Source organism: Panthera leo, chromosome B3 (genome assembly GCF_018350215.1).
Source record: "Panthera leo isolate Ple1 chromosome B3, P.leo_Ple1_pat1.1, whole genome shotgun sequence".
Classification (NCBI taxonomy): Eukaryota; Metazoa; Chordata; class Mammalia; order Carnivora; family Felidae; genus Panthera; species Panthera leo.
Genome location: NC_056684.1, coordinates 69,339,625 through 69,365,127, shown reverse-complemented (window position 1 = coordinate 69,365,127; position 25,503 = coordinate 69,339,625). Strand labels below are relative to the sequence as shown.

Sequence of the window (25,503 nt, the reverse complement as noted above, 5' to 3'; positions counted from 1 at the left end):
GTGAATAATAAGTACTAGTTACATTGTTATAAATAAGTGAGATGCCATGAATATAGCTCTTTCATGAAGTAGTGAATTTGTCTGAATAACAAGGACTTGTCTGTAGTACATTAAAAGCTGTTGGAAAACTAAGACCAAAAGTAGAGGAGAGCACGTTAAAAAAACAAACAAAACAAAAACTTTGAAGTGTCTCTAGCATCTCTTTCTAGCATCTCTTCTATGAGATATAAGTATGTGTCTGTTTAGCATTCTAAATAAAATCTTGGAATTTTCTTCATTTTGTTTATGAAGGCTGCTGGGTGTTTTTCCTTTCCTCACACCTATGAGCAAAAAACAAGTTTTTGTAAGAGATTCTTAGAAAAATCTTTCCCCTAAATCTGCTAGATCTCTTCCCATTTTCCCCGTCTGGAGGAATTACAAGCCTCACCATTCACCCTTTCTCAAAACAGAAATGTAGGTGCCATCCTAGACTTTCCCCAGTTCCCTCATCCAGTTGGTTTCTAAGCCCTGTGAATTCCACCTTTCATCTTAATAGATCTCCTTTTCGCTATTTATCCCCATCCCTTTGCACAGACCTTCAGGATCTTTTTCCTGGATTATTGTAATTACCTCTCTTTCAGTTTTATCACCTTCTAATCCTTCTTCCATGCTGCCACCAGAATGATTTTTCTACAACACAAAATGAGATCATACAAACCTTCCTGCTTCACAGCCTGCCAAGCCCATTACTTCAGTCCGGCCCTGTTTACCTTTTTCTCATGTCATCTCCCATCATTCCCTCATAAAGTCCACATGCTCTAGCCATAACTTGAAGTCAAATATGCCTTGTTTCAGATTCCCATCCAGCCACACATTTGTCTGTGCAGTTTCCTTTGCTTAGAATGGGTAACTCCCACCTGGCAGCCACATGAATCTTTGAAGACTAGACTAAATGTCTTCTGTCCTGTGAAGCTTTCCCATACTTACCCAGCAGAGATACCCACTCCCCTCCTTGTTTAGCCGCTACAGTATTACACTTACCATATATATGTATTGTAGCTTTTGATATCACTCTCCCTGACTAGATTGAGTTCTTTTAGGACAGGAACCCCAGTAAATAATATATACATATTGCTGACAAAAATAAGTAGCACAGTTTACTATTACTATACTATTGTCACTGAAAATATATGGGTTCATAGAGGTTTGGTAAATTACACCATAATATAAAAAGTATTGAAAGTGTAAGCTGGAATACCACTTTGGAAAACTGTTGGTCATTGTCTCCTAAAGTTGAACATGCATATACCTTATGACCTGGCACTTCCACTGCTAGGTAGATCCAACAGAAATTCATGCACATGTGCGTTAAGAATCATGCACAAGAATTCTCACAGCAGTATTATTACTAATAGTCAAAATCTGGATATAGTTCACACGTCATCAGTAGTAGAATGGATAAGTTATGTATTCATGCAATGGGAAATCAGAGCAATGAAAATAAATAAGACACAGCTATATATACACCCACACAAAAGGATGAATTTCAGAAAGTTAAGTGAAAGAAACCAAGCACAAAACACCTATATTGTGTTTAATTTATTTAAAGTTTAAAAACAGGTAAAACTACATAGTATTAACAGGATAGTGATGGGGGAAGGGCTAGTGATAGCAAGTGGGCATAAGAGAGACTGGGGTTCTGGCAGTTTTCTATTTCTTGACTAGCTAGTAGCTACATAGATGGTTTGTGAAAATTTATTGAAATGTACATTTGTTTTTTGCACATTACTTTTTGTGTGTGATTCTTAATAAAAATGGTTGAAACCAAAAATAAACAGATGAGATGCCATGTTTCACCCATCAAATTAGCATTGACTTTTAAAATTTTAATATAAGGCTGGTGTGAAATAGATACATACTATAAAACTTAAACCTTCATATACTTCCAGTGGGAATAAAATTTATTATAACCTTTCTGGAAAGCAGTTAGGTAGTGATTTTGAAATATTTTAAGATATTGAAATGCGATTTCATCCTTTTTATTGCGATGACTACCTCTTAGAAATCTGCCATAAGGAAAAAAAACCTGAAGTGAGAATGTAGATATGTGCACAAAGATGTTAATCACATTATTTTCTATAATACAAAATAACCACTAGAGGAATAGACTGTGTAAATTATGATGCAATATTATTAAAACCACTAAGATTTTCATTCATAAAGAGCTTTTCATGACATAGGAAAATGTAAGTTTAAAAAGAATATGGAATTATAGGTATAGTGTGATCTCCTCTATATTTTAAAAAACATAGTAAAGAGACTGCAATGTACAAAGTGTGCTAAATATTACCAGTTATGTTATCATGATGGATTTCCTCCCTGCTTTTTATTTTTTGTATTTTTCCAACTTTTCTGCAAAGAGCAGATATTTTGATATTTTGAAGGGAAAAGCTATAATTGAAGCTTAGCTTATTTTCTGGCTCTTCAGGTTATTTTTTTAATATAGGTTAATAATTAGCCTTTTGATCAAATCTGCCCACCTTTACGTTTCTTAATTTTCATGTCTATCTCAATTCAGTTCTCTAAAAATTATAAATAGAAAAAAATTGGGTGATATTTTTCTAGGCTTTCAGTCTGTAATTACTTCCCAGTTAAATTTCCCCACTCTGATTTCTCTCCCAGGTTTGGGGATGCTGTGAAAGGTAATCTTGTGGTGGGTACCTTATCTTGGCCATCCCCATGGGTGATTGTTATTGGCTCCTTCTTCTCCACATGTGGGGCTGGACTTCAGAGTCTCACAGGTGCACCAAGGCTGCTCCAGGCTATAGCCAAGGATAACATCATACCCTTTCTGAGGGTGAGTAATCTTTCCCATGCCCTCTTCTTTTTTTCTCAGATTTTATGAGAAACAGTGTCATCTTCATATGCTTAGGAATTATTAGATCATATAATACAAAGACCTGGGTTTTTAGTACAAAACCCTCTAAATCTCTATGAGGGGTGAGTTTATATGTGAGTGGGTAAAGGTATTTTTAAAAATATCACAGTTGGAGTTTGGGTTTGGGGTTTTTGTTTTTTGTTTTTGTTTTTTTGAGAGAGAGAGCGTAAGCAGGAGAGGGACAGGGAGAGGGGAATGGGGAACAGAGGATCCAAATCAGGCTCTGCGTGCTGACAGCAGCAAGCCAAAGTAGGATGCTCAACCGACTGAGCCACCCAGGCACCCCGAAATATCAACAGTTGTTAACACCATCATCTTTCATATATCTGAAACTGTAACATGGAAGAGTCAGGGAGCATTGACTCAAACACTCCCCACATTCCTCTGTCTGATATTTCCCTTCTCTGTACAGGTTTTTGGTCACAGCAAAGCCAATGGGGAACCTACCTGGGCTTTACTTCTAACTGCCGCCATTGCAGAGCTGGGAATCCTTATCGCCTCCCTGGATCTTGTGGCCCCAATTCTTTCTATGTAAGAGCTAGTTCCTCTCTTCACTTTTTCTTGCTTAAATGATAATAATACATGTTGATTTCCATCAGGTGTATAACAGTTGTGGTAAAAGAGTGAGCCAAGTACTGGTATAACTTCACCTAAATAGTATATATTGCTAAGAAGTTTTGTGTAAGGCTTTTATAAATTGTCATGGTTTCTTCCTACCTGCATAACTTGAAAAGTTCTTTGCCTTCCTTTGTGATTCATCATCAACTGGTTGTAGTTTTTACTGCTACTGTTAGGTTGGATCCTTTAGCTGGGACTTAGTGATGACTTAATACCTACCTGGCACTGGGCAGCATGCTAGGAATACAGAGGTGAATGACACAATCCTAAGAAACTGATGATAGATAAAGAGACCAGTGATCTTTGTACAGTGTGATGAGAACTGTGGTAAAGGTGAACAGCGTCATAAGAACTCTAAAGGGAGGCACCTAAATGGACTGAGACTCAAGAAAGGTTTACTACCTGCATCTTGAAGGAGGACTGGTGATTAACTCAGCAACTGGATAGTGAGATGTCCCAGGCATGGAATGTGTGTGAAGGAACTGAGGAATGAGATAATGTAGCACATCTGAGGATTGAAAGTAGTTTGGCTTAATAGAATGGAGGGTGCCTGTTGTGAGCTAGCTGAGCAGAGAAGTAGGTAGAGCCAGGTCACAAAAGACCCAGAACTTTTACCTGGAGGGAGGGAGTGATCCTTTGAGAAGGATCAATTTTTATTTATGGTTTAAAATGATCAATTTGGTATAAAAGATAAGTGTAAAGGAGGCTAAAATTGAGCTGGGAATGAATGCTAACTGGAAGCTTATTTAACTAATCCAGCAAGGAATAAATGAGAGCCTGAACAGAGATAATAGTAATAGAGATGGGAAGGAGGGAAAAGGTTTAGAAATGTGTAAATAGGTAGAATCCACAGGACTTGATAAGTCAATTTGGAACAAGGATGCGTAACAAAGAGGACACTGGGATTTTTCCAAGAACAACTGGGTAAAGAGTGGTTGTGTCTTCACTGAAGGAGAACACAGGAAAATGAGCAAGTTTGTGGGGAGAAGTTTAAGTTTCTCTACATCCTAGTCTTAATCAGGGGTTAGTGGGCTAGAACAGAGGCTTAAATACAACACAGGTCTCCATTTAAAATAACGCCCAGTGGCTTCGTCATTTGAGCATCTGACTCTTGGTTTTGGCTTAGGTTCTGATCTCACAGTTCATAGGTTCCAGCCCCACATTGGGCTTCATGCTGACAGCATGGAGCCTTCTTGGGATTCTCTTGTCTCCCTCTCTGTCTCAAAAATTAATAAATAAACTCAAAAAAGTAAAATAACCCTTGAAGAATCATTTTACAGTAATATTCATGCCTCTTACTTTGTTTAATCTGCCAGGTTTTTCCTCATGTGTTACCTCTTTGTGAACTTGGCATGTGCCTTGCAAACATTACTTCGAACACCCAACTGGAGACCCCGGTTTCGCTACTACCACTGGTAAGTCTGCTCTTTTTCTTCTTCTTTCCCACATTTGGAGAGAACCCATCATTGAACTAGGAAACTAGGAGATTCTGGGTTGTCAATATAATTTTTCTTGGTCAGCCATTCCATACTGTTGCGACTTGCAGTGCTTACCTGAATTTCCACCATCCTACCATGTTTTCTTCATAGGTCACTTTATAACTTCTAACACCCACTTGAGGATAAAGATCAAAACTATGAAATAAATATTTCCAGCCTGCTGCATTCTTCAGGTTAAACCAACCTACCCTTTGCAGATCTGTTTTCTGTTTACCTCTTAGCTAAGCACTGGACTTCATCCCTTTCTATCTTTATTCTCATACTGTCATCCATTTTCATTCTCAAACTCTCTTTTGACAGTTTCATTTAGCAGGTAAGAGCACGAGCTGTAGAGTCAGATGACCTTAGCTTAATGTCAGCTCTACTGTTTCATAGCTTTGTAACTTTTAACAAAGCACATAACCACACAGAATTCAAGTTTATTCATTTGTAGAATGGGACTGATGGTATTACGTATCCCACAGGGTTGCTTTGAGATGATCTGAAGTGCTCAGCACAGTGCCTGCTACGTGGTGAAACTCTCAGTGGAAACGTCACTACAGCCGCTACTGCTGTGTTGGCATCTCCTCAGTCCTAAAGGAGTCATTACGCTTTTCGCTGCCATCCCATCTCTTCCTCATTTGTTTTCTGTCATGGCTAAAGGTTCTCTAATAGGTCCCATATGGACCTGTTGCTACATTCCTCTTTGCTTTTTCTTTGACCCTTTCCTGGCTTTACTTACCAGTGATGAGCAGTAATGTGACCTTTATCTGGCAGAAAATTAGATCCTCACTGATTTTATCGCCTCTAATCCGATTTCTAGCTTTAACCTTAATCAAAAGTTCACTGTGAACTTTTTTGTGTTGCTATTTTGCTTTTGTTTTCTCTTTATCCTGTTTTTACTGGAGCCTAATCTTTCCAGATTGAGCTCTCCTGCTCATTCTTTGAGATTCATCATAGAGCTAAGAAGTTCATTCTATACACAGAAGAACTGCAATAAACATGATTGTTCACCTAATCTATTTGCTTAAAACAAGCATTTTATCATTCTCTGCCATGTTTCTCTTACGTAAAGTAAGAAAACTAACACCAGCTTTCCTTCAGTGGGTTCTACACGTATGCTAATAAACATTCATAAGGTAAAGATCAATATCCACATGAAATATCTACATGAAATACTTTTTTTAGAGATCATCACGTTAATAATTCTGACTATATGCCCCTCCCTGTTTCACCTACTAGGTATTAATTATCCTCACAACTACAGATAACTTTTGTTGAATCATGGTTATTTATATGTTTTTCCAGCAATGGGACACATCAGCACAAAGGATGGTTTGGGCCTCAGCACAGGCCACGATAAAACAACTATAAAAATTGAGAAAAATCATTTAGAAACTTTTATAGCAATTTGACATTGTCATAGCATCCAGGCATATAGTAATTTTTCTAACAAATCCTTTTTATTGGATTTTACAAAAGTTCACTCTGCAATATATTAGAATTAAAAAATTAATAACAATTTCTCACCAGTTTGAGAAGCACCTCTAGCATAGGCTTCTTTTTTAGTTGCTTAGGAAAGCACTTTTTTCGTTTGTGTTTTTGTTTTTAATTTTCTAGGGCCCTCTCTTTCATGGGAATGAGTATCTGTCTGGCTCTGATGTTCATTTCTTCCTGGTATTACGCTATTGTAGCTATGGTGATAGCTGGTATGATCTACAAGTACATCGAGTACCAAGGGTGAGTTTGTGAATGTGACCTTGATTACTGATAAAAGTATCCACACCAACTAGTTTGGTTAGAGCCAGCCCAATGGAAATTGCGTTAAGGATCCAGATAACCTCATTCGTCTGTAACTAAATTTTGTATCCCCGACTCTCCTAGCCGTCTTACAAGACACAAGCTTACAGATACAACAAGGGGAACCTATTGAGAAAATATGAACAGATCAGTGAAAAAAAATGACTAAAAGGACATGTCGAAATAATAATGATAAGTATGAAAGTATAACACAAATATAAATATTTTTGCTTATCGCCTCAGTCAAGGTATTGTTTTTGAAATGAAAAAGAAGTTAATTCTGAAAAACTGTAACAACTAAGACTTCAGTAACAGTTTCCAAAAATTAGGAGTAAATAACACTCTGGTTCAGAAGATTACATTGAGTTTCGCTTTCTCTCCATTATTTTCAGAGTAAATTGAACTTTGGGTCTGCAGTCATTTTATTCTCCAAATTGCTGTTTTACATTATTGCTTTTAACAGGTACATAGAAGGACAAATGAGTGATCCTTCCAGCCTTTATTTTGAACTATTTATTGTGCAGTGCAGTCCATCACTGAAGGGCAGTGCGGATCTGCTTATAGCGGGTTCATTATGTTAATAAAGAGCATTTAGTTAATATGAGTTTTAATTTTCTGTCTTGTGCATATGTTACTTTTAGATAAAGAAAAAATAAACTTTATGTTTTGAAATTGTACTTCCTGTAGTCTAAATCTGTCTCTACTCTTTTCTTTTTTTCTCCCAGAGCGGAGAAAGAATGGGGTGATGGAATCCGTGGGCTGTCCCTCAGTGCAGCCCGATTTGCTTTGCTTCGGCTGGAGGAAGGACCTCCACACACTAAAAACTGGAGGTAAAGAAATCAACAGAGCCTAGTGGTGCGGTGTTTGGCACATGGTTAACACACCCAACCGTGTGCTTCAGGATGACAGGAAAAGGAATTGAGGCGGCTCAGAGAACTGGTGTAATATATCTGTTTTGAACAATTCCAAATCCTTCATCTTGATTCCCTTTTCTTCTTGTGTCTGATCTAGACTTCTACCATTTTTATTGTTTGTTGCAGATTGATCAATCTGCAGTGATACTGGGAGGATTCAAAATCACTATACCCTCATCCTGTCCTTTCCTTTCCTTTAATCTCTCCCTTCTGCCCAGTTACATGTTTTATCCAGATCTCCTCAAGTAAATGCTAGAATCCTCATTCTGTTCCCCAAACCGAAAGTCTTTTCTCCTTCCCCACCCCCCTCCTGCCAACCTCTTTACAGGCCTCAGTTGCTTGTATTGCTGAAACTAGATGAAGACTTACACGTCAAGCATCCTCGCCTCCTCACCTTTGCTTCACAGCTTAAAGCAGGAAAGGGCCTCACTATTGTGGGCTCTGTTATCGTGGGGAACTTCCTGGAGAACTACGGGGAAGCTCTAGCTGCTGAGCAGGTAAGAAAGAGTCAAGGCCTACTGACTTAGTGGAATGTAGCTTATGGTTTTGTGATGTAAAGTTATAAGATGTTGTATTTCTAAATTAATCCCTTTCCTGAGTGATCCAGGTTGTTTCCTTCTTGGTGCTTGCTTTCGAACAATCATATTCTCCCAAATAATAAGATGAACCAGAAAACAGTAATTTATTCTTTCCATTTAGAGAGCACTACTGGGGCGCCTGGTGGTTCAGTCAGTTAAGCATCCAGCTCTTGATTTTGGCTCAGGTCGTGATCTCAGGGTTCATGAGATCATCGGGCTCTGTGCTGACAGCATGGAGCCTGCTTAGGATTCTCTCTCTCCCTCTTTCTCTCTCTCTGCCCCTCCCCCCTTCAAAATAAACAAACATTTAAAAATAAAAAGCACTACTAAACTCTTAAGATTATTAAGGCTGAGCACTGTTTCCAAACATTGGTTGAGTTAGGCCTCAGAGAGGTCCTTTAAATAAGTCTGTCCCTTGAACTGTGGAGATGGTTCTGGTGACAACGAAGAGCGGTAAACAACTTTTTTTCCTCCTTAGCAGTCTACATGGTATTGTGAGCAAGATTCCTTTGCTTTACTTCTGATTAACTGCCAAGTATTAGCTCTCCTTAAAGAAGAAAGCAGTTTTCACTCTAATGCTTATTATAATTGATAGAACCAACCCTGTTCGGACAGATCAGATGTTCAATTACATTTCAAAAATTTTACTGGGTTGCATTTTGGAATACTTGGAAACCCTAAAAACTAGAAATAATGAAGAAGCATTAGTCCAGGATGATAAATATAAATAAAAAGCACAGGATTGGAAATCAAGAGACCTTGCTTATATTACCCTAGCTAGCTACACCACTGATGTAATCTGTGCCTTTGGGAAAATCATTTCTTCTTTCTGCACCATTATTCCCTTCACCTTTCCACCGGGAGAGCAGAGTAAAAGTAAATGAAATATTATCTCCAAATTGGCCTGAATAAATAATAGTAAAGCAAAGACAAGTGTCATCAATAATCATTTTTAAAATATCAAAAAAGATACAGAAATAGGAGAAACCAAAAAGAAAACATACCTGAAAAGAAAACAAAATTCTTAAGTGAAACTGAATCATCAGATTGAATTTCTAGTAATATGAGTCAGGGTATCATGGCAATTGAGGAAAGAAGGAGATCATGTTTACACTCACCCTAGTCGGTTAAGAAATAATATTGAATATTCGCTTTGTGAAGACCCCTGTTCTTGATTTGTCTTGTATGTTACGGAGAAGGAAAAAGCAGAAACTCCCTATAGTCAACCAGCAGTATATGTAGTAAGCATTTAGAGAAAAAGGCAAAGGATAATGAAATTCCATCGTATTAATTTTAACTTTTTGGACTTTTCTGTAGGAGATATGGTCTGATGCAGAGTTTGTTAAAGAGGAGGAGAATATAATAAGGAGAAGAGTAATTAAAAAAAAAAAGGTTCAGCGTGAAGCAATTCAGTGTTGAGGTTCTCTTTTCCAGACCATAAAACATCTAATGGAGGCAGAGAAGGTGAAAGGGTTCTGCCAGCTGGTGGTGGCGGCCAAGCTGAGAGAGGGCATTTCCCACCTCATCCAGTCATGTGGCCTTGGGGGCATGAAGCACAACACCGTGGTGATGGGATGGCCTAATGGCTGGCGCCAGAGTGAAGACGCTCGAGCTTGGAAGACTTTTATTGGTACAGAACACTTTTCATTTTATCCTGAGGGCCCAAAGGAGGGGATAGACCTATATCCCTGTTACCTTAACCCCACCCCATAGCCTCCTAAAGTGGAGACTGTGCCATTGTTGAAGCAGAGTATTATAAGGGCACGTAAATGACTGCTAACAGTAATAACCTTACGCTACTCACCCCTCCACCTTTACCTTATGTTCATGAATTGTTTATCTCTGTCATGTATTATGTTAGGAGTTATTACTGAAATTGCCATATTTTCACTTACGATCTCCTGTCATTGACATTCTCACAGGAATTGGAAGGATCGTCTTTAATCAAAATCTCCAAAATTCACATATCCTGCCTCCTCCCCAGAAATGTAGTGATCAGAATATATCTAGTAACATAAATCATGGTTCTGAATCTAATTGTGTTATTCAGGTTTTTCTCAATGATTCTTGTTGCTCAATGAGGTATAACCTACTATGTAAACAGAACACCTTGCTTAAAGAAGTGTAAAAAAAAAAAAAAGTAAGGGCACCTGCTTCGCTTAGTCAGTTAAGTGTCCACCTCTTGGTTGCAGTTCAGGTCATGATCTCATGGTTCGTGGGATCAAGCCCCATGTCAGGCTTTGTGCTGAGAGTTCGGAGCCTGCTTGGGATTCTCTCTCTCCCTCTCTCTCTGCCCCTCCCCCACTCGTGCTCTTTCTCTCTCAAAATAAATAAACTTAAAAAAAAAGTGTAAAAAAAGCATTATCCTTGGGGCACTTGGGTGGCTCAGTCAGTTAAGCAGCTGACTCTTGATTTTGGCTCAGGTCATGATCTCATAGTTCATTAGATCAGGCCCCATGTCAGGCTCTGCACTGGTAGCTCAAAGCCTGCTTAGGATTCTCTCTCTCCCTCTCTGCCCCTCCCCTGTGCTCTCTCTCTTGCTCTCTCTCTCTCTCAAAATAAATAGGCAATCTGACATGGTGGGAAGCAAGGCAGGCCTCTCTGTTGATCCTGATTCTGTTTTCTCCCTAGGCACAGTTCGAGTGACAACTGCTGCCCATCTGGCCCTGCTGGTAGCTAAAAACATCTCCTTCTTTCCCAGCAACGTGGAGCAGTTTTCTGAGGGCAACATTGATGTGTGGTGGATTGTGCATGATGGGGGGATGCTCATGCTCTTACCATTCCTCCTTAAACAGCACAAGGTATTTTAGACACTTTTTGAAAAAAGTCTATCTCCCTTAATTAAGTTTTGTCCTGGTTCACTAGACAGATCCTTCCTCTTTGATCCTATAGTGTTGGGGCTTAGGATCAGAAGAGCTGGGGATTATTCTTAGCTTTCCCACGATCCCAGTTTCAACCTTATGAGAAATGGTTTTGTAGTTGGTACCTACCTATTTCCACATGAAATTAGCAAATTAATAAAGTTCCATATGAGCCGCCGGAAAAACATTAACAAATGAACACATCTGTTAAAAAAAAAAAAAAAAAAAATACCAAAGTCTCTCAAATACTGGAAACCTACATACAGGTGTATGGGTGTGTGTGTATCTCATATACATGCTCAGGGAGACTGGGTGGCTCAGGCAGTTAAGCATCCAACTTCGGCTTAGGTCACGATCTCACTGTGAGTTGGGGGCCCACATGGGGCTCTCTGCTGTCAGTGCGGAGCCCGCTTCGGATCCTCTGTCCCCCTCTCTCTGCCCTTCCCCCACTTGCACTTTTTTTCTCTCTCTCAAAAATAAAAAAATAAACATTATAGATATGCTCATCCTTTGCTAAGACTAATTAAACTGAAATTAAAAATAGTAAGGGGCGCCTGAGTGGTTCAGTCAGTTAAGCGTCCAACTTTGGCCCAGGTCATGATTTCACGGAGAGTTCGAGCCCTGCGTCAGGCTTGATGCTAACAGCTCAGAGCCTGGAGCCCACTATGGATTCTGTGTCTCCCTTTCTCTCTGCTCCTCCCCTGCTCATGCTCGCGCGCTCTCTCTCTCTCTCTCTCTCTCTCTCTCTCTCCCCCCTTCAAAAATAAACATTCAAAAAAAAAAAAAACCTAAAAAAAAATAGTTAGCTATTATAGTCTCTGTGGTACCATCAGTATTCTACCTGAATACAGCACCCTCTTAAGGTATCATATATCATCTTTTGCCAGTTTTTTTCTTGTTAGGAAATTAAGAACTTCTTTAAAATGTTTTAAATGTGTTTCTTAGTCAAGCTTTTGCCCCAGTACCATAATTTAGCAAGTAAGAAACTGGAAACAAATACCCTGATACTACAGCAAGGTTGTCTAAAACAAAAAATGGCTTGCATTTTAGGAAATAATTCTTTTTTTTTTGCCTTCTTGCCTCTCACTTTCCATTTCTGTACGGTAATTTCTCAGGTGTGGCGAAAATGCAGCATACGGATCTTCACAGTAGCCCAGTTAGAAGACAATAGTATTCAGATGAAGAAGGACCTGGCCACCTTCCTCTATCACCTGCGCATTGAGGCAGAGGTGGAGGTGGTGGAGATGGTGAGAAAGGGTTTGAGATCACAAAGACCACCCTTCCCCCACTTCCTACCCTGTCTTCCTAGAGCTTTTTCTGGTTTGGGAACTTGTTCAGCTGCAAATGTGAATTAATCCCTTAGTTCCAACAAACCCCTAATATAGTGATCGAGAGAAGTAGACTATGTATGTGATGTGTATTTGGTGGTGTTTTAATTTTTGCTTTCTTGGTTGTGACACATTCTTTGTATTTTGGCCAGATTCTTGTCTGCTTAATACAGGTTTTTTTTAATTTTAATTTATATACGCGTGGTAAAGTCACACATAGCTTTTTGTTTTGTTTTGTTTTAATAACCTGGCAGTAAAAAAAAATTTTTTTAAAGTGGAGTTTGTGCTTTGGAAACATATGTAATGGTTAGCTTATGGAAGACTCTCAGGGCTTCTATATTTGATCTACAGTCCATAAAATTACATAGCTCAGTGCCTGGACAAAACAGGAGTGAAACTTAGGTTGATGTTGTGATACTTTCTCTGGTTTAGTGAGTGGAAAAGAAAACGTATGGCTGATCCTTGTTTCTCCTTTGTGCTTATTGCCTATGCTGCGTGTGATGCGTGGCAGCATGACAGTGACATTTCAGCTTATACTTATGAGCGCACCCTGATGATGGAGCAGAGATCCCAGATGCTCCGGCACATGCGACTGTCCAAAACCGAGCGGGACAGAGAGGTGAGACCTTCCTGGATTCATTGAATCCTGGCCCTGTGAAGTCTGTCACTGAAAGGGATGATCCTCTATTGTTCTCCTAGGATGACAGATTCTTTCCTTCCCACTTTATCAGTTCTTCCACTGTAACCCTACATTATTGTTTGAAAATAAGTGAAGCTGAAGCATGAGAGAGATTTGGGTATAGAGGTCATAGCTGTGTTGGGCCCTCCTCAGGCACAGTTGGTGAAAGACCGGAACTCAATGCTGCGATTGACCAGCATTGGCTCTGATGAGGATGAAGAGACAGAAACCTATCAGGAGAAGGTGCACATGACTTGGACAAAAGACAAGTACATGGCATCCCGGGGACAAAAGGCCAAGTCGATGGAAGGATTCCAGGACCTGCTTAACATGCGTCCGTAAGTTTTCCAACTCACAAGCTTTTCACATAACATGGTATCCCAGTCAGTGGCACACATGTGACTTTGCCTGGATACACAGGATAAAGTCTGTTCATTCCACACCAAATCCAGCCATCTCTGTTATTTCCCTGTGCATACCAGCTACCAGTTAACATTGTACACAAGCTAACCACCCTTCTTCCTCACCATGTTCTGTTCCCGGCATAAAACAAGCAAACGTTGAATGAGAAAACCCAGGCCAGAATATTAAAATAAAGAAATCATTTGTTCATTGCATTATTCATAGTCGTTGCAAAAAAGCTCTGTGTCTCAAGGTTTTTAAAGTTAACTGTATGTCTAGCTTTCTCTTTGCCTTAACCACCTCTATTTCTCCCTTCCACCTGCCCAGGGACCAGTCCAATGTGAGGAGGATGCATACAGCAGTGAAACTCAATGAGGTTATAGTTAACAAGTCCCATGAAGCAAAGCTTGTTTTGTTGAATATGCCAGGGCCACCTCGAAACCCTGAGGGTGATGAAAACTGTATCCTTTCCAAGAGTGGAGTTATCAGTAAGGAAAATCTTAGCCTGTTTCTTAGATGAGACCACTAGGTAACCTTAAAAGTCATTGTCTGTGCCCACATTTCCCTCTTGAGGAGGGAAGGCTGTTAAAAGTCGTAGGCAAGGATTCTTACAAAGTAGTGAGAGTAATCTCCTTTTGGGGAGGTGGGTGTATATGTTCTCTCTGAACCCTAAAGAGACTTTATAGGTGGTAAATTTGCATCATGACTTCTAATATTTCATGGTATAGAACCCTTTCTGACAGTCCTAGAGACAGAGTACCCACATCCTTTCTCCTTTTCAAGCTCTACCCACTTTGCAAAGCTCCTGTGGATGGAGTTAGGGGAGAAGCAGTGGAGTGGAACCTCCTCCAAGGGGAAAAAAGAGATAAGGGTTTTTCCTCAGACCCTCATCCCAGGATTGTTTTCATGGGGCCCCTTCAGAACGGCAATGGTGTAGACTGGCCCGTTTGCACCAGTACCACTAAGCAAAAAAAGATTAAGAAAAAAAGAATTGGCAGAAAAATCTGACTTGAGCAGCTTCACTTAGAAATTACTTGGGTTCTCTCTAGCAGTCTTCTAAGCTGCCCTGTTGTGACTTTTTCTTCTTTTTTGGCTTATTTTGCTATGTGGTATGAACATGTTATTTGTGGTTTTCCTCCATTTTTTTAAGTAACGTTTAGAAAAAAATCTAACAAATAGAGATCTTGTATTATATATGCAAAGGGACTAGATTCCTGGATTATTTCACAGGGTTAAATGGACTCCAGAGTTCAGATCTCTCCAATTCTTAGTATATAGTAAGTAAAACAAGCATGTTGATTTTGCAAGTTTGTAGTCAGATAAACCCAGATTATCATGTCAGGTTATAAAAATGTGCTTTTCTCCCACCTGTTTGTCTCCTTGACAAATTCTGAAGACATGGAGTTCCTAGAAGTGCTCACCGAGGGACTAGAGCGAGTCCTCCTTGTCCGAGGTGGTGGCAGTGAAGTGATCACCATTTATTCATAATCTACTCCTGAGTGACTCTGCTTGGCCTCACCTTTCCTAAAAGGCTTCCATCCTTCGTGGAAGTGCCAGCTCTTTACTACTACTCCCATCAAGTAGGCCTGGGTTCTGTACACATCACACTGAACTCTTGACAGGCTGAGCCTCAAGTACTTGTGCAAAAAAAGTACAAATAGTTCTGCTCTTTGCTGTCATATGATCTGCCATCCTTACAGAAGAAGCAAATATTCCCTCAACATTGGAACACTGGTCAAGTCCTAAAAGCCATGTCTGTCCCAGTTGAAGTCAAGTTAGAATTAACAAGCTAAACCAATAAAAATGAATTGGCAAAAGGGATGCTAGAAATTCAACTGAAGACCGAAAGCAAGTACAGGTCCAACATTAAAGGGAAGTCTCAGAAGTCATGGTCCAGTGATGACACCATGGGGGTAACAGCCAGAGGACACAGCTTCATCATACTAAAGAAATCACAGCCAAGTATATGGGGACCTAACATCCTTGTGGAGATAACCTGTGGCAAACCAAGATGAAAACCTTTTTTAGCTAATTTTCTTTACTGAATCCACTGTTCTCCAGGACTCTGATTTTCTGTTAGGGTACTAATATACAAAAACTGACACATGGCTGCAGCCTTTACTTCTTCCTCCAAAATAAGATTCTCCCCAAATACCGGGTTTAAGTACATATACTATGTTGGTGTATATATATATGTGTGTGTGTGTGTATACACACACATATATGTAGGTGTATATATATGTATATATATGTGTGTGTGTATATATATACGTATATGTGTGTATATATACACGTACACACACACACATATATATATCAGCTGATTCTCAAAATCGATTCTGTGGTTAAGAGTGTAATACAGGCATTATTATCCTGGAAATTGTTTTTTAAAGTTGGAGTGGAAAATTTTCTTTCAGGTTGTGTTCAAATGGCCAAATTAAGGTAACTCCAAATGGTAGCTGTTAAGATCTACTGAAACACAGTCTGTGGTTACCTATGCGACAAGGGCAAACATTAAAGTTGTTATCTAGGAAACCTAGATGATGATGCATAGTGCCCAACAGTTTCTCCTCTCCCTTTTTTTTATGCCCTCTGGGTTGGTAGGCAGGCATAGGTCAAAAATCAGGAACAAACACTAGGAAGACTGGCTGAAATCCTTCCCTAAAAGCGTTGGACTGTCTTTTAAAGGGGGAATCTAGCAATGGGATTTGAAGTTCCAGAGCCATACTCCTTCCATAGTGCCAAAGATTGAGCTGCTGCTCCTCTCCCTACCTTCTTCACTAAAGTGGCATATGATTGGCATTGGCCTGATTCAAGAAGCTTCTCTTTGACTAAGAATCCTGTGGACTCATTTCCAAAGCCATAGCAAAGACTTGAGGCACTCACCTAAATGCCCACAATATGAGCAGTTTTCTTTTCTCAATTCTATTCTTGTGACTGCAGAAACTTGGCTCTGAACTAAGAGTATCCAAGCCAACAGTCCTCTGCTATAACAGTTGTTTTCAGAAAGCTCTAAATGTGTCAAGGAAATACTTGTGCAAGCTTAGCTTTTTATTTGCTCGTTTACTGGTCATTAAAACACCTGGCTTTCAAGCATAGGGAAACCACCTTGAGTAGTAATTGCAAATATGTGAAATGTTCATTTCTTTTATAGGATAAGTATTTAGAGAAACTATCCTAACTGTATTCATGACTGATTTTGAATCACTTTATTAATGATAAATAGTGCCACTCTTTTTTGATTACCCAATAGGATTTGGAGGAAGCAAACCTAGGTATCAGCAGACTATTCATTTGACTGTTACGGGGCAGAGGAAAACTCTTCAGTATGGCTTCAGAAATTGAGTCATTTTGTTCCCTTTGCTCTTTTTTCAACCTCAAGACCCAGTCAGGGTAGCAAAGCAGACACAATCTTTAAGTCTTTTTCCTGCTCCTTTCTGCAGAGGGTAGAAGCATTGTTTACAGTTTCCACCGTAATACTCCATTGTTGAATTGAGTCCACAGTAGTGGAATAGGTTCCTTAGGACCCAAGATATTGACACCCCAGTCTTTAAAGGTCAGCCTACCCAGGAATTCCTCTACATTTACACACATCCTCTGGCCAAAGTAGTTGATCTTTTTTTTTCCATATAGAAAAAATATGGGCAGAAAACAAGGTTTTAGAAGAGCTTTTTGTGGTTGGAGCTCTATAAGAATCTTTTAAAAGGGATAACGGAGTTAGTGGCTACTAATACAGCCGCTACTTCAGCCCTTAAAACATACAATCACCATTATGTGGGAAAATGGTTATTAGGCCAGATTTAAACTCATCTCCGTCTAGAGCATTTCATGTCCGTGTGTTGCTTATGTTGTTTGTCTGCAAAGTGTCTTGTCTCTTCTAATCACTGCAAATAAAGCAATACTGAAAACTTGATAAGAGAATGCACCTTAGGGGAAGGGGCTTTTATGTTTCAAGAAGGAAGAGAAAGGAAAGACCTCTTCCTGCCTTTTGAGTAAGAGTCAGCTTTTAAGTCTCAGCTATGATTTACCAGGGCAGATTATGACAATATCCATTCTCCAGATGCTGGCCCTCTGCCTTCTAAAGCTATCCTAAAAGCTGAGGCTTGAATTGCAGCATCTGCTTGACAGATGCCAGGTTCCTCTTGGCAGGGGAAAGATCATTACTGTGTATCTTCCTTTGCCTCAGATGGCTGTGGCCCCGACTATCCCGCCAATCCTCACGCCCCCTACATGTGTTAAAAATCCATTATTGTGGATATTAAAGTAGCGATTACACTGTAAGCATATTTACGTGCCCTTTTTGTCTGGTTTATTTTTCTTTTCATCATGTATAATCTGAATCCAGCATTAGTTTCTTACATCTTCCACAAATGTCTCCAACAGAATTTTTATGTTCCAGCTTGTGTTAAATAGAAGTGAAATATTAAGGAAAATAGATTTAAGGGAAACTTGTACAACTTTTTTTTAAGCATTGTTCTCGACCATTTAATTTATTGAAAGGAGCTGCTGCTGTGGTTCTCGATTTAGCAGCGGCCATTCTTTTGTTTACATAGAGTTACAGTTTTATTTGTTGTTTTGCTCTGTACTGGAAACATAAATAAAGTTTTCTACATTATTTTCAGTCAAGGGTTGTAGTATGGTTTCTTTGTGTGTGTAGTGATACATACTTGTCTTTCTGGGCCTCACCATGGAGAAAAGAGAGCTTTGGGTTCTTGTTGGCATGAGTGATCATGTGAAGAGTTAGTATGTGAAGGAGGAGCCACTGGACATGAAAAGGTTGTAAATGGGATCCTGATACAAAGGCACCAGGTACTTCTTTCTCAGGTTCACAGAAGCAGTCCACCACCACTGAACTCCATCCTCTGAAACAAGAAAAGGTGAAGGGTTGTTGAACTAACTCCTGGAATCAAGTACAGTTACTTTATTTAGTCACAGGCTCTATTTCACTTTATCCTTAAAAAATAACAACTTCCAAACTCCCAAGGAATCTTATTTCTTAAAAAATAAGCTCTAGTACCAACTCAAATCCTCCACCCTCAAATGGGTCAACTATTTACAACTGCCCCAAATTTAACTTTTCTTTTGGCTTACCTCAGGGGGCTCAATGAAGGCTAACCAATCTGATGCATGTGTAGGCAACAGTCCCATTGACTGGCACTTATAAACAGCCAGTGCCAAACCCATGAGGTTTCCAATGAGATATACCAAACCCTGCAGAAACTTCTGACTTGAACTTTCTAGCATCTTGAAAGCTGTTGAGAGAACAAACCAAGTTTTTTTTCCCCAATATGAATCAGGTCATTTATTAAAACAATATAGACCCAAAGTAAGAGAGCAAATAGGACCACTGAAGGTGAATAAAAAACCATGATAAGTTCCCTCCCCTCCATGCTGCCACCATTATCATCACCTCCCTGTACGCCCCCCTCCACCCCACTGGCAACTAGCCAACAGCAGTACTAAAGATTTTCATGAGTTTCACCTAAGAATATGTCTCCAATTCTTAAAACTTAAGGAAGGGTTGTTATATCAAGAATACTTACTGGCTGAAATGGCCATAAGTGCCTGAATGGGCCGCCAAGCCATCATACACACCATCATAGTAGGGAAGATGGAGATAGTATTGCCTGCCATGTACATGATGAAGAGGTTCATGGGAATCTGTTTGAGGGGACCCAAGGCGATATCCCAGCAGCGCTAAAACAAACACAGTTTTGTTTTTTTTTTTTTTTTTTAACGTTTATTTTTGAGACAGAGAGAGACAGAGCATGAACGGGGGAGGGTCAGAGAGAGGGAGACACAGAATCCGAAACAGGCTCCAGGCTCCGAGCTGTCAGCACAGAGCCCGATGCAGGGCTTGAACTCACGGACCGTGAAATCATGACCTGAGCCGAAGTCGGCCGCCTAACCGACTGAGCCACCCAGGCGCCCCAAAACAAACACAGTTTTAACTGATGATCTGTATCCTCCGTCCCACATTTGTCAGATCACTGATGTTAAGGTGAAGTGAACACAATTCCCAATTCTGTGCTTCTGAACCGACTCCTCAGTTCCACCACTTTTGCCCTTCTCCATGTTGCCACAAGAAGCTTTCTCTTCCACTAAAGATAAGGCATCCTCAACATTTGTAATATTTTTCCCCATTGGTTTTCCAGATGTTATTTTCCCCCATGATCTAACTAAAAAGAAAGACTTCCCTACTTTGGTTCTTGTACTTCTGCATCTATCATTGTCCCATCTACAACTGAAGAAATAGGTAAATCCACAAGATGGGAGTTAGCACATCACAATCAATAACTAAAAAAACAAACTGACAAATCAAGATATTGAAGTCCTGGGGGTGCCTAAGTGGCTCAGTTAGTTGAGAGTCCAGCTTTGGCTTGGGTCATGATCTCACGGTTCATGGGTTCAAGCCTCGCACTAGGCTCTCTACTGTCAGTGCGGAGCCCGCTTCAGATCCTCTGTCCCCCTCTCCCTCAGCCCCTCCCCTGCTCACATGCTCTCTCTCAAAAATAAACATAAAAAAGAGGGAAAAAAAGATACAGAAGACCTGAATGACATTAACTTAACCCAACTGACATATACAGAACATTGCACCCAACACCTGTAGAATTCACTTTCTTTTCAAACACACTTGAGACACTTAGAAAAGCTGACCACTTGCAGAGCCATGAAGAAAGTGTCAGCTCACAAGAACCCAAATCCTACAAAGCATGTTCTTTGCTTATGATGCAATTAAGCTAAAAATCAGTAACAAAAAGAAAACAAAACTCCCTACATGTTAGAATTAACAAATGTATTCTAAATAATCAACAAATCAAAGAAGAAATTAAATACGTATTAGAAAACTATTTCTCTTTTAAAAATTTTAAAAAGCTTTTATTTTAAATTCCAGTGAACATACAGTGTAACATTAGTTTCAGATGTACATTATAGTGATTCAACACTTCATACAAGATGCTCATCACAAGTGCACCCAAATCCCCATCACCTATTTAACCCATGCCTCCACCCACCTCCCCTCTGAGTCTGTTTCTTGGTTTGCACCTCTCTCTCCCCGCCTTTTGCTCATTTGTTTCTTAAATCTCATATATGAGTGAAATCATATGGTATTTGTCTTTCTCTGACTTATTTCTCTTAGGATAATACTCCTTAGCTCCATCCACATTGTGCTCGGCATCTATTTCAAGAAGTTAGAGAAAGGAATAAAGCCCACAGAAATGAGAAGGAAATAAAAATGAGAAAAGAAATTAATGAAATTTTCTTTAAGTAAACAAAGCTGAAGGCATTTTTTTTTGAAGATTAATAAAATCAATACTGGAGAGCCTGACGAAGGAAAAAGAGATATTTTACATTGTGAATAAAAGAGGAACATCTCTATAGTTCTTGCAGTGTATTAAAGTGATCATATTATGAATTTTGGGAAATGGATAAATTCCTAGAAGAACTACCTAACAGCATAATATATTAGATTGAAATTTTAAATAGTCCTCAAATTGTTTAAGAAACTGAATCTTTAATTAAGCCCAGCTGGTTTTCCTTGGAAAATTCTAAACATTTTAGGAAAAAATTAAGCCAATCTTATACACACTCTCAGAAAATAAAAAATGATCATTCTGCAACTCATTAAATGGGGCCCCATAAATACCAAAACCTGACAAGGACATTATGAGAAAAGTTTATAGATTGATATTACTCCTGAAACTAAATGTAAAAATCCTAAACAAAATATTAAGTAAATCTAGTAATAGAAGAATATTATCACTATGCATTGAGCTTATTCGTGTTAAAAGAATAAATGGCCATATTTGTAAGCAGTTCCTGATGTGTCACTTACATAAAAGATCACTTATCTTGGAGTTTAAAGATCAAACCATCCATACCACAGAAGTGTTCTAAAGTATAATAATCTACCTGCAAAATCAGGCCATTTTAATACTTTCATGTTACTCATAATACTACAATTTGATGTACCAAGATGAAAAGTGATATACTTATCAAGAAAGGCACTGATACCAACTGTCATTTTCATGTTGTAAAAATCACTGCATTTCATGAAATGAAGATCATTTGGTATTGAGCAATATTAAGGCTGAGATGAAAAAAAGTGCCAGGTTGTGTTCTAGCTGTCAGGAAACAAAAATCTGCTCTCCTGGAGCTTACCAACATAAAAAAGACAGTTGATAAAGTAACTATATCATATACATGAATGATACGGGAAAAATATAGGAATTAGGAAAGGATAAGTAGGAAAACAGTATAGGGAGTGCCATGAGTAGGCTTCACTAAGAAGGTAATTTTTTTTTTAATTTTTTTTTTAATGTTTTTATTTATTTTTGAGACAGGGAGAGACAGAGCATGAACAGGGGAGGGTCAGAGAGAGGGAGACACAGAATCTGAAACAGGCTCCAGGCTCTGAGCTGTCAGTACAGAGCCCGACGCAGGGCTCAAACTCACGGACCGTGAGATCATGACCTGAGCCGAAGCCGGACGCTTAACCGACTGAGCCACCCAGGCGCCCCTACTAAGAAGGTAATATTTGAGAGACCTAAAGGAGATGGGAGAGCAAGCCATAAAAGTATCTGGGGGAAGAGTATTCCAGGAAATGTAGGAAAGTCTGAGATGGAAGCCTGCCAGGTATATTCAAGAAGCAGCAAGGAGGCCATTCTGACTAGAGTGGAATGAAGAACAAAGGGGAAAGTGACAGAAGATGAAGTCGCTCAGACTCGAATGATAGGTAAGGTAATAAATAGTAATAAGTAACAAACTTTCTCATCTGTTGTGAGGATAAAGCCAAAAGGATATCTGACACATTGGTTGTGTCAGGGAACTAGAGTTGTGGTTGTAAGGGAACTAGAGTAAAAGGAGGGCTTCAGCTGTTAGGCACAGGCACCAGTAGATAATTTCCACCTACTTTCTTACATCGTTCAAACGCCTTTTGTTTTTCCAACTATTAAGCACTTTTACTACTGTAAGTTAATCTCAATCAGCTTATCTACCAATATTGGGGTTAAGACTCCTACAGTAAGTCAGTCATATGCTGCCTAGGAGAGGAGGGTGCGTGTGTAGGTCAGGACTGGCCTAAGAACTACTGTGACATCTATACCTCTGTACCTTCTCCACCAGAATCCGGTCTGTCTCCTGCACGCTGGTATCAGGCACTTGCTTGTCCAGGTAGCCAACAGGGTACAGCGAGTCTCCCTGGCCACCGCCCCGGTCACTTCGGCTCCTAAAGAACCAAAGCAGGAAACTAAGGCTGCAGCCTTCCACACTTCAAATCCCACATTTCCTGTTCTATTAATCATAGGAACAAAGAGCCTCAGATACACCTACCCAGATTAGACCAAGCCCTCTCGTGGGTTAGTCAGACCTCTGTCTACTACATATAAACATCCTTTGATGTTTATTTGTTATATTACATATATATGTAATATGTTTTATTACATATAAACATCCTTTGAACATTAGAAACTTCCGCGGCAGAGAAGCCACTAGCTCCCCAGGAGTCGTCTTTATGCCACCCGTCCTTTTCAGAGAGTTGTGCCTCAGAGATCAGTCCCTATTCCTCTGCGGCAGTACTGGGGTGAAGGCTCTGTTACCTAGCTTGGCCGCTGCTCCTCACCTGCTGCCTCCTCCAGGCCCGCTCAGTTCAATGGCCCACTTGAAGCGCCGGCCTCGGTTAGCCACCAGGCTCCCCTGGGCCGTCATGGCAACGGCCACCTACCAAGGCTGCAAAGCTCCTCACTGTAAAGCGGGCCGGGACCCAAGCCCACCGACACCCGCTACTTCTCTGTCTTACTCTTCAAGCCCGCTTCCGGCGCGTAACGTAAACGTCACTTCCACCCGGAAATTGGCGGACGGAGGGTGGAAGAGAGAGTCCTTGGAAGTGCAGAAGGTGGGTGTCGTGAAGGTCAGACCGTACTTAGCTCCGTAAAACGACCCCCGAGCGCTTCCTCCTCTCTGAAGAGGCCTTTTGTGTGTTCCCTGACCTCTGAGGTGCGCTTTGCAGAGGGAAAGTCCTTACTGACCCTGTTAGGAATTGAAGCCTAGAAATCCTTCTTGAGCTCCTACGCTCTCCCGGGAAGACAAGATTCAAATCTGCGTTAAAACCTGTATTCACCACGGGTTGAGTGACCTTGAGCAAGTTATTTAGTAGCTTCCGAGTATTGAAAATCCCCGCCATGTCCCAGGAGCTTTGTGTTGAAGAAGTCACGTTAACCCTGCGCGGTAAATAGTCCTATGCTCATTCCGCCCAATGCTAGGAGGCAGTGTAGAAGTGGGAAGGCTCGTGGGCCTGAGATACAGATGGCCTTCTTTTGAATCCTGGCTTCTTTACTTATGTGACTTTGGACAAGTTAAATCTTTTGTGTTTCAACCTTTTCATATGTAGAAGTTGGATAATCTGCCTACTTTCCAGGGTTCTGAGGTTAAATGGAGTGCCTGCTACGTATGCATCATTTTTTTTAATTAAAAAAAAAAAAAACACAATAGTGATTGGATTTTGTGTTCAGTTGTATACTTATATAATTTAACCTGATGTTCGATATTTAAGTTGTTTCCCGTTTCTACCCCTTTTATAACCATTGAATGTGAACATTCTTGTGTGTGTTGTATTTCCTTAAGTTGAATACCTAGAAGCACAGTTGCTGGATCAAAGACTATGCACATTTTTAAGGAATTTTCATTTTAAATGCTCACTAGCAAAATCGCACCCATTTGCATTCCACCAGCTTTATAATGTGTTTTAATTGGTGGTTTGAAAATGGTACTGTATTTTTAAACTTTTTTTTCTTTGACTCCCAAGTTACTTGATATAGTTGGCTTAGGGGTGAGGGAGGAGGAGGAATGAGGTGAGAATATAATCAAGAGCTAAGATTGAAAAGGGCCAATTAAAGAGTTTGGACCCTTGAAGATGATGCTGATCCAGAGTCGCTGAAGATTTCCATCCCCACTTCGTTTTCTGATTTTAAAAGTATCGTGTGTTCATAGACTGTTTGAATAAGGTAGTAACAAGAAACACTTTTCCCCTTCCAATTCATTCTAAAATATTTATCTGATCTTAGGAAGACTCAACTTGTGGATTGCTTTCCTGCTTTTTTTCTACTTTTCTGCCTTTATCTCTTATCTCTGATAAACCTTTGAGATTCATCTCAGACTTCACAAGGGTCTTGGCCCTATTGGGCAATCTTCTTTGTCCCCACTGTAATCTGCGTAACAGCACTTACTGCATTGCATTTATGTTTGTTGACATCCCCTGAGCACATATCTACCCCCTCTCTTGCTGCACCCTGCCCTAAATTCCTTAAAGGTAGGAGGTATGTGTTAATTATATTTGATTCCACTGCCTAGAACATGATGTATTGAATAACTGTTTAGTGAATGTGAGTAAATTAATTGAAAGTAAATATAATACAGAACTGAATATACTATAATTACATTTATGTGAAAAAATGTAAAAACTAGAAGGGAATACGTTTTAGAACGTTATCTATTGTATCCAATTAATGGTTTTCATGGATTTTTTTTCTTTTTTTGAGTTCAAGTTTCTTTAATAAATTGTAAAGGAGCACTTTTGAAAACATTGTTAGTCATTCGAATCATATATTCCGTCCCTTTTAAAGTACTCCCCCACTTACTATAAAAATGTTTAAACTGGAACCCAAATCGAGGTTGCTTTGGCCTCAGTAGGTTAGTCCAGGTCATTTATTCCTTTATCCTAGGAATCCTCATAGTGTAATTTGCTAAAACATGCTCCAAAGAACATGAAGACTGAGGTGAACAATGAGACTGAACTGAGAAAGTGTTCCAAGGTCAAATACACTTGAGGAAAACTGTAGATGATATTCTGCACACACACCCTAGAGGGTCTCAGAGTGATGAATATAACATATTAAAACCATGAGAAATGATTCAGTAATGAATCTTCAT

General features: G+C 39.7%; 2 protein-coding genes across 8 annotated transcripts in view; one reads left to right on the top strand and one right to left on the bottom strand.

Moving 5' to 3' along the window:
* SLC12A6 (solute carrier family 12 member 6) overlaps window positions 1-15,744 on the top strand; it is an 86,075-nt gene extending 70,331 nt beyond the window's left edge. For all 4 annotated transcript variants that reach the window (XM_042942524.1, XM_042942525.1, XM_042942523.1 and 1 more), the window contains 13 exons: window positions 2,662-2,836; window positions 3,330-3,448; window positions 4,852-4,950; window positions 6,634-6,753; window positions 7,539-7,643; window positions 8,056-8,224; window positions 9,740-9,935; window positions 10,937-11,106; window positions 12,282-12,413; window positions 13,006-13,113; window positions 13,327-13,511; window positions 13,903-14,036; window positions 14,972-15,744. In XM_042942524.1, the coding sequence (XP_042798458.1) occupies window positions 2,662-2,836; window positions 3,330-3,448; window positions 4,852-4,950; window positions 6,634-6,753; window positions 7,539-7,643; window positions 8,056-8,224; window positions 9,740-9,935; window positions 10,937-11,106; window positions 12,282-12,413; window positions 13,006-13,113; window positions 13,327-13,511; window positions 13,903-14,036; window positions 14,972-15,063 (1,804 nt within the window). In that variant the 3' untranslated portion in view covers window positions 15,064-15,744. The remainder of the gene's footprint in view (window positions 1-2,661; window positions 2,837-3,329; window positions 3,449-4,851; window positions 4,951-6,633; window positions 6,754-7,538; window positions 7,644-8,055; window positions 8,225-9,739; window positions 9,936-10,936; window positions 11,107-12,281; window positions 12,414-13,005; window positions 13,114-13,326; window positions 13,512-13,902; window positions 14,037-14,971) is intronic.
* A 2,113-nt stretch (window positions 15,745-17,857) lies between these two features.
* Window positions 17,858-23,389, bottom strand: EMC4 (ER membrane protein complex subunit 4). 4 transcript variants are annotated; one of them, XM_042942527.1, is made up of 5 exons: window positions 23,198-23,389; window positions 22,690-22,804; window positions 19,119-19,272; window positions 18,667-18,827; window positions 17,858-18,437 (listed from the first exon to the last, which is right to left on the bottom strand). In XM_042942527.1, the coding sequence occupies exons 1-5, from the start codon at window positions 23,281-23,283 to the stop codon at window positions 18,402-18,404; spliced, it is 552 nt and encodes a 183-aa protein (XP_042798461.1). In that variant the 5' UTR covers window positions 23,284-23,389; the 3' UTR covers window positions 17,858-18,401. The 4 variants fall into 4 exon arrangements, with proteins under 4 accessions (XP_042798461.1, XP_042798463.1, XP_042798462.1 ...); XM_042942529.1 differs by having other exon boundaries at window positions 22,682-22,804; window positions 23,175-23,265; XM_042942528.1 differs by having other exon boundaries at window positions 23,175-23,265.
* Between the last annotated feature and the right edge of the window lie 2,114 nt (window positions 23,390-25,503).